The sequence below is a fragment of the Pseudorca crassidens genome, chromosome X (genome assembly GCF_039906515.1).
Source record: "Pseudorca crassidens isolate mPseCra1 chromosome X, mPseCra1.hap1, whole genome shotgun sequence".
Taxonomy (NCBI): domain Eukaryota; kingdom Metazoa; phylum Chordata; class Mammalia; order Artiodactyla; family Delphinidae; genus Pseudorca; species Pseudorca crassidens.
In genome coordinates this window covers 43,946,731-43,955,675 of record NC_090317.1, presented here as the reverse complement: position 1 = coordinate 43,955,675, position 8,945 = coordinate 43,946,731, and the positions used below count along the sequence as shown (strand labels likewise).

The 8,945-nt window shown below is 49.5% G+C and overlaps 1 protein-coding gene across 1 annotated transcript; it reads left to right on the top strand.

Moving 5' to 3' along the window:
• Window positions 1-2,339: 2,339 nt before the first annotated feature.
• Window positions 2,340-7,977, top strand: GPRASP1 (G protein-coupled receptor associated sorting protein 1). Its single transcript, XM_067722620.1, has 3 exons — window positions 2,340-2,403; window positions 2,757-2,832; window positions 3,156-7,977. Exon 3 carries the CDS (start codon window positions 3,482-3,484, stop codon window positions 7,631-7,633), a length of 4,152 nt encoding a protein of 1,383 aa, XP_067578721.1. The 5' UTR covers window positions 2,340-2,403; window positions 2,757-2,832; window positions 3,156-3,481; the 3' UTR covers window positions 7,634-7,977.
• The last annotated feature ends 968 nt before the right edge of the window (window positions 7,978-8,945 follow it).

Below are 8,945 nucleotides of genomic sequence, written 5' to 3'. Positions count from 1 at the left end.
ATAGGAGTGCAGGAATCAGAGGATTCAAGGGCCAGCAGGTTTCTGTCTTAGGGAAGTGGGTGCCTGGTGGGTCGTCCTCCAAAGAATGGCTGGGGAAAGTAGACTGGTGTGTATGGCAAGTGTGTGAGATCCCAGTTGGTTCTAATCCCTGCCACATTCCCACCCTGCCAAAGATGATGAGCGCTTGGAGGCAACTGCAGGAGAAGACCTGACAGAACCCGGGGAGAGAAGCCAGGACCGGCCCTACCTGGTGCCTGACACCTGGCTATGGGATGAGAGACAGGGAGGACTGTCTGAGCCGGTGCGTGTCCTGAGAGGGAAAGGCCCTCTTTCCTGGGCAACTGCGGGGGCGGCGAAATGGCAAAGTGTGCTACCGTGCTACCACTGCGACTGAGAAAATGGCAGTGTAGCAGAGAGGATGACGACACTGGCGCAGACAGGTGGTTTGTTTCCTCAGGCCAGAGGTCTATCTAGGGCTGCCTTCCCTTAGAAGAGGGGCAGTGGCTCGCCCTCCACGGGCGCCGCCTCCTACCTTCCTCCCGCCCGCGGCGCCAGAAGGTGGAAAGCAGACCCGGGGAGGGCCGTCCTCACAGCTCCTCTGCCACTGTCGCCCAGGGAGGATGGCGGGTGCGATGGGGGAGGGTAGGGGGGCGGACTCCAATCAGTCCGGTACACACACAGACACACACACAACACACACACACACACACACACCCCAGGACGATCTGTAGCCATCCGCTGCTCCCTCCAGCGCGGCCCCTCCCTACCCTCCCAACCCCGGCTCCCAGTGCCCCACCGCCCGCCGGCCCCACACGCTGCGGTGCCATAAGTGTGCGGGGCCGGGAGGGTTGTCGCCCGACAGGTGGCGGCGGAGGGCCGGCGTGGCCCCGCCTCTGAGGCCGGGACTCCTCCCGGCCCCGCTCCTTTCTGGGTTGGAACTACTGTGGGCCTGGGAGGGGGAGTCGAGCCCATTCGTGCAGTATCCCTCCGCCCCCTTCCCGACACCCTCGCCGCGAGCGGTTGGTGCCGCAGCCTTCGTAGCCCCTGCCGGGTTTGGAGCAGCCGCGCGGGGGGCGGGACACCTCTTTGCCATTCTGCCCGCACGGCGAGCGGTGGGAATCCAAGTGAGGAGCTGCGACAGGAGGGGGAGGCCGACCATCGGGACCCTGCGTCTGCGAAGGCAAGTGGGGGTGTCTCGGGGGCGACGAGCGGCTCACACCCTGCCCCCCGGACCCTAGCAGCCTGATGAGTGGGAGGCAGCCGGGTTGGAGCGGGTCCCTGAGAGAGGTGCTCATCGCCGGGGGACCCCTGGCCCTGAGGAGGCGGCGACCGGCGGGGACCGGGCCCGGGGCGCGAGGTCTTGGCCACAGGGCTTCCCCCGGATTCTGGGGAGGCGAACGGCGCGGCCGCTCCCCGGCGGGCTTTCTGGGCGCCCGCGCCCCGCCGTCGACGGTGCCTGTGCCAGGAGAGGGCTGTGGGGGAGGCTGCTGCGGGCGAAATGGCGGAGGGGAGCCGGGTTGGGGGCGTTGGGGAGGCCGCCGGGGGTGGCGGTCGGAGCCGGGTGCCGAGCGGGCGGGCGCGGGGGGCCGCCCGCCCGGGCCTTTATTCTGGAAAGGGGTCCGTCGGACCCCACGTGCCGGGTGCTGTCCCTTCGCACAGGCGTCCCTTTGATGCCAGAGTGTCCTGTGTGCGCGGTGGATCTGGCGATTTCAGGCCCCGGGGTGCATTTGTAGAGGAGAGGCTTGAGAAAAACTAGCGACGGGAAAACGGCCTGTATTTCTCAAGTTGTGTGGGGATGGGGGGTGAGGGTGGGCAGCAGCCATTTACTGGACACCCGAATTGGGATGGTGTGACTGCGACCAGAGCAGGTCAGGCATCCAGGAATACCTCCTAAAATTCTCCTCTCTACCGGGTTTCTCCACACCTCCTGGCCTTCCTCCCTCACCTCCATCCAAGATGGGGGGTGGAAAAGATGGACTGGGAGGTGAGGGTGGGACAGAAGTCGTAAATACAAGTACAACCACACAACCTGCTTTCTAGAATATGCGAGCGTCCTTACCCCAATCTATGTTGTATAGTACAAGAGATGTGAACACCAAGTAGTGAATCTTTAGAGTTGGAGAAGAGAGTAAGAGGAAGAGTGTGATGTGAAGATGAGTTATCCAGAAGCCTGATCCATAGGGCTTAAATTAAAAGAAAATATTCTAACCAACGGGACTGTAAATGTTAAAAGATGACTTGGGTACTCCTATGTTTGTTGTTTGTCTGTCTACCAAGCACTCAGCTGCTACCATTATTTCTTGACCCTCTTACCTTTTGATCTGTTTTTCCATAGGCCTGCTTTAAGGCTGGTCACTTCTGCAAGGAAAGAAAGGAGGAGGAGTCTGGTTCAAATCTCTGGAGGTTTGTGCGAAGAGGGGCGATGCAGGAGACAGCTACCCAGTATTATCATGGCAGGTTCTTTGATCCAAGTGGTTTCAGGGCCTCCTCCACCTCTCCTACTCTCTGTCAAATTTGCACGTTGCCGCAGAACCCCTTGCCCATTTCCTGCAGGAGATATTAGGAATAGTGAGGTAAGTGTGGATTGATTCGTGAATGGGAGGAAAAGACCTAAGTGTAGGAACCAGGAGACAGAAAACATTAGACATATTAGACCCTTAAACAGAAAGAGAGATGTTTGTATCAGGGGTCAGGGTTCTTGCTTGTCTATCTAGCAGTCAGGCTCCATTCTCTGCTATATGTTTACTTGTACCCAGGATATGCAGGCTGCTGTAGAGTTTGATGCCACTGGGATCAAGGAAAGGAGCAAGAAATTGTGCCACATCAGTGCAGGTTGGTATGGGAATGGGTACAACTTTTGGGTGTGGTAGAGAAGACCAACATAGGTCCAAGAGTGATTAGGGTCTGGCCTGGGGGCTCCTCAGCCTCTCCCATTGCCAAGATACTTAACCACCGTTTTCATACCTGTTTAATAACAGGCAAAGTAATATGACAGCTTTGGGGATAAAAATTGTAGAAAAAATGAAGGTGATAGAGAGACTTCTAATAGCCTAACTCTCCCATCAAGCATTTGAGGTCCAGTCTCTCTATGTGAGTCTTCATGGAGTGACACAGTTGGAATAGACTTAAAGCCCCACGTCATTCTCGCTTCCTAGATTGACTTCCAGTGGCAGCTCTGGTGGTGTTGGAATTGCTGCTGACCACCACCCTCAACAGGTCTACACCCACCCAAGAATCATCCATCCTCTCCCAGCTTGGTTGTGCTTTATCTTCACTCTGACTGTATTATTGGCTGAGGCTGAGATTGGGAAGGAGGCTGATTGACTGCTGGACTGGTGATTGACTCTAACTTTTGTTTCCAACTGTATCACCTGAATCATCAAAAGATTAGAGTGTGAAGATAGAAAACTGTGACAGGTCTGTGGTAGAGGCTGAGACTGGGATAGCAGTATTTAATCATGTCTTCTCTGTAACTTGTACTATGACTGGGGCTGAGATTGAGCCTGGCATCCAGGCCAAGCCTGAAAAGAAGCCTGGAGAAGAAGTTGGGAGTGGGGCTGAGAGAGAGAATGAAGTCCCAGTGGTGGTCAGACCCAAGGTAAGGACCCAGGCCCAGGTAATGCCTGGAGCAAGGCCCAAAACTGAGACCATGGCAGTAGTTGGGACACATCCTAAGAGTGAGGCCAAGGCAATCACTGGGGCAAGGTCAATGGATGAAACTTATTCATGGGCCAAGACTGAGTTTGATGCTGAGGCACTACTGAAGACAGAGGAAGTGTCCCAAACCAATGCTATATCCTGGCCACTGATCAGTACTGAGTCAGGGTCAATTGCTAAAACTAAGATCTGGTCTATGGATAGGGAACTGGTCTGTATGGATGCTGAGTCCTTTCCTGGCACCAAGGTCAAGTCCCAATCAGGTATCCAGCCTTTGTTTGAGTCAGAGGAGGAGACCAATATGGGTTCCTGGTGCCATCCCAGGCCTACATCCAAAAAAGAGACTTCTCACAATTGTGATTTCAGATGGGTGGATAGATCCTCTGTGAGCTCCTGGTTCTGGAGTAGAGAAGAGGTCAGTACAAGGCTTCATCCTAGAGACAGGGTAAAGGCCAGTACTAGGTCCAGGCACATGGCCAAAGAAGAGGCCATGCCTAGGCCCAAAACCAGTCGGGAGCTTTATGTTGCATCCAGTTCTGGTTCTGAGGATGAATCTATTAAGACATCCTGGTTCTGGGCCAGAGAAAAGACCAGTGTCTGGTCTAAGCGCAGGGAAGAGACCAATAGTAGGTCCTGGTTTAGATCTAAGAAAGAAGTCTCTGAATCTAATTCTGGGTCTGAATGTGAGGACAATGTAAAATCCTGGTTCTGGGCTGGAGAGGAGGCCAGGTACAAACCCAGAGCCAGGAAAGGGGCCGATGTCAGGGCCAGGCACAGGGCCAAGCGAGAAGCTTCCATTGATTTCATGTCTGGCTCTATGGATATAGTCAAAAAAGAGTCCTGGTTCTGGCCTGGAGAAAAGGCTAATAACTTGTCTAGGCCCAAGTCCAAGAAAGAGGTCAGGGCCAGAGCAATGGCAAAGGAAGAGGCCAAAATCAAGGCCAGAGCCAGGACAAAGCGAGAAGCCAGGTCAGAGGAAGAGTTCCTCACTGGGGCCTGGTTCTGGGCTGCAGAAGAGTCCAGCATAGTGGGTGGGGCCACTGTCAAGTCCTGTTCTCAAGTGAAAGATGAGTCCATTGTTGGCAGTTGGTTCTGGACTGAAGAAGAGGCCAGTATGGGGACTGAGGCCAGTGGTAAATTCAGACCAAAGACTGAGCAGGAGCCTATTGGCAATTCTATGCTTGGAACTGGGGAAAAGACCAGTGTGGAAACAGAGGCTGATGCCACTTCCAAATCTGTGCCAGCAGATGATACAGTAAAGGTCATTGCCAGTTTCTGCTTCTGGGCTAATGAAGAAACCAACCCAGAGGCTAAAGAAGAGACCATTTTTGGGTCTTGGTTTTGGGTCAGTGATGAGGTCAGTGTGGAAGCTGGTATTGGGGCCAGCTGTGGGTCCAGGCCAAGGTCTGAGGAAGAAGAGGTCATTGGTCCCTGGTTCTGGGCTGGAGAAGAAATCAATACAGAGCCTGAGTTTAGAGAAGAGGCCAGGCCAGGAGCTGAAGAAGAGACAATATTTGAATCCTGGTTTTGGGCTGGAAACCAGGCCCAGATGGATTCTGGGGCTGAAGTCAATTGTAACACTATGCCAGAGACCGAAGAAGAGGAGCCCATTATTGGGTCATGGTTCTGGGCTGGAGTAGAAGCTTGTGGGAGGGCTGAAGTCAGCAACAAGTCTAGCCTGGAGGACAAGGAAAAGGGTATTATATCATCTTGGTTTGGGACCACTGAAGAGATCAGTATGAAGTATGCCACTGGTACCCAATGTAAATTTATGACAACTGCTGAAGAGATCAATACTGAGTCTGACTTCTGGTCAGGAGAACATCCCTGTATGTTTGCTGCCAATGGAGGCAGCTGGAAGTCTAGGCCAGAGGAGGAACAGGACACTGTTGATTCATGGTTCTGGTCCAGAAAATATACAAGGCCAGTGACCACTGTAGGGCCCTGGTTATGGGCTGTGGAAGAGGGCAGTATAGATGATAGGGCTGAAGAAGAAGCCAAGGCATCAACCAAGGAGGAGACCATGATCACGTCCTGGTTCTGGAAAGGGGATAAAGCCATTATAGGGGCTACAGATAGAGAAGAATCCAGGCCAGATGCTGAAGAGGAAGACATTATTGATTCTTGGTTCTGGGCTGGGGAGGAAGACAGGCTTGAAACAGAAGCAGAGGCTAGAGAAGAGGACAGGCTGGCAGCTGAAGAGGAACATTTTGTTGGGTCTTGGTTCTGGGCCAGGGAAGAGGCCATTAGGAACAAGGCTAACATTTGCAGCAAATACAGTCCAGAAGCTGAAGAGGAGGAAGTCATTGTTGAGTCCTGGTTCTGGGCTGAAGAAGAAGCCAGTCTGGAGGCAGGGGATAGTTTTGAGTCCAAGCATGGCACTGAAAAGGAGGAAATCATTATTGGGTCCTGGTTCTGGGCTGAAGAATATAATATAGACGTTGGACCCCAGGCAATAGAAGAGACCACATCAAGGTCTGGAGAGGAAAGCACTTTTGGATCCTTGTTCTGGGATGCAAAAGAAATCAATGTAGAAGCAGAAACATGCTGTGCATATAAGCCAGAGGATGATGAAGAGATGATTGTTGAGTCCTGGTTCTGGTCTGGAGACAAGGCCATTAATGAGACTGAAACTGTGGCCACCTCTGAATCCAGGCCAGAAAATGAGGAAGGGGCAGTTGTTGGGTCCTGGTTTGGAGCTAAAAATGAGGCCAATAACAGGACTGGTAATGGAACCAACTATGAGTCAAGGACAGTAGCTGAGGAGGATGAGGCCATAGTGGGGTCCTGGTTCTGGGCAGGAGATGAGGCCCATTTTGAATCAAATCCTAGCCCTGTGTACAGGGCCATTTGCAGGTCCAGATGTTCAGTTGAGCAGGAGCCTGATGCTTTACGCAGGCCCCAGAACTGGGAGGAGGTTACTGTTCAGTTCAAGCCTGGCCCATGGGGTAGTGTTGGCTTCCCATCCCCAAGCCCCTTTAGATTTTCAAAAGAAGCAGCATTTCTGTTCTCTGAAATGTTTGGAGGAAAGCCCAAGCACATGGAACTGAGCCTAGAAGGGAAAGAGCAGGAATCTTTGCTTCAGCCTGATAAGCCTGACCCTGAGTTCCCATTTCAGTATGATCTGTCCTACCGGTCAGTCAGGGAAATTCAAGAACATCTTAGGACGAGGGAGAGTGCAGAGCCTGAGAGTTGGTTCTGCAGCTGCATACAGTGTGAGCTTAAAATTGGTCCTGAAGAGTTTGAAGAACTCCTTCTATTAATGGACAAAATTCGAGATCCTTTTATTCATGAAATATCTAAAATTGCAATGGGTATGAGGAATGCTTCTCAATTTACTCATTATTTCATTCGCGATTCAGGTGTTGTTTCACTTACTGAAACCTTGCTCAATTATCCCTCCTCCCGAGTTAAGACAAGGTTTTCGGAAAATATGATTCACTTGGCTCCACCTTATCCAAATCTAAACATGATTCAGACATACGTATGTCAAGTGTGTGAGGAAACTCTTGCTTATAGGTTGGATTCCCCTGAGCAGTTATCTGGAATAAAGATGGTTAGACACCTCACTACAACTACTGACTATCACACACTGGTTGCCAAGTATATATCTGGGTTTCTCTCCTTATTAGCCACGGGCAATACCAAAACCAGATTTCATGTTCTGAAAATGCTACTGAATTTGTCTGAAAATCCTGTCATGACAAAAGAAATACTCAGTGCTGAAGCAGTGTCAGAATTTATGGGCCTTTTTAACAGGAAAGAGACAAATGACAATGTTCAGGTTGTTCTAGCAATGCTTGAGAATATTGGTAACAATATTAAAAAAGAGGCATTGTGGTTCACTGATGATGATTTCAGTCTTGAGCCATTTATTTCTGCATTCCATGAAGTTGAGAAATTTGCTAAGGAACTGCAAGGCAAAACAGATGATCAGAATGACCCTGAGGCAGAACAAAAGAATGAGTATGATTAATCACTTGCCTCTGATTGTCCTTATGTTCCTGAGTTATGGTCCTTGAATAATGCTTTAGTTTTCAAAGTTGGTTCTGTGTTGTAATGTACACTTTAATGCTGATGCTGACTTTGCCAAACTCTGTGTATGAGCTGGATCAATCTTCTGATGCCAAACGAATATTAAAACTGAAAGCACATTTGTTGATACTTGTTTTTGTCTAGATTGTGAATTTACCATTTAGGTTTATAGTGAACTGAGCTATTATAAGTAAGCTACCCTTCTGATTGCTGTTCTAGTGTTATTGATGTCTATTTGAATCATGTTGGGTTTTCAATAAAGTTCTGTGTTAAAGTTGGCAGAAATCACCCTTCTCTGTGAACATAAAATATAGATGCAAAAATAACATATGATAACACAGAGGTAATTAACGTATGAATAATAATGCTCCTTGAAAAAGCTATTCTCGCATCTTTAAATGAAAATGTCACCATGGGCTGCTACTCAGGGTATGCTTCAGAGAAGAAGGACCCAATTAATTTGGGCTCTGAAATGTAAGGAAGAGGTTGGATGTTGTGAAGAAAAACTTGGAGTTGGAAAAAGTGTTCCTATGGGAGTGAGGTATTCAGTCTGCCTGGAGTGGCTGGGAGGAGTGTATTAAGGGATATAGAGGATAAGGTAAGTTTTGAAGAGCTGAGAAGTTGTATTTTGCAGTTCAAAGTATGGGTGTTTCTTTGATCTTGCTTAAAGGTTCAAAGAATAAGACCAGAAAGCACACAAATTTAACTGTCAGGAAGACCATTTCTTCATGGTGGTGCCATGGAAAGTGTTAAGGTAATAGCATACACCCACTAAAAGTGATGATATATACGTTTTAAAATTGGCTAAGAAAAGCTCTGATACTTTCTGTATTTGGTGAAATAGAAAAGACTGGTATCATACATGGAAAGATGATCCCTCTCCCCCAAAAATGTGTGAAATGGACTGAATTTATGCAAATATATTATTTGATTATGGAAAATCCTGCAACCATGTAAAACATGTCAAAGGAATAAAGAAATGTGAGAGACTACAACTTCAGAAGCACTGGCTTGCTAAATAAAACTGCATAATTTAAAGGGAGTAAGCTGTAAACTTTCCAAAGTTTCTGAGTTTATGGTACACATTTTTCGGATTCACAAAAGTAATAACGTATCCTCAGATAGGAGCAAAAGTCAGGGATAAAGTTGGTTTGGGGTGGGGGGTAGTCCAGGCTAAAGGGAAATATACAAAGTTTTATTCACTTTTCGTTTGTCTCAGGGTGCAGTGCTTTTTTCCTACCGGATTCTAGGCT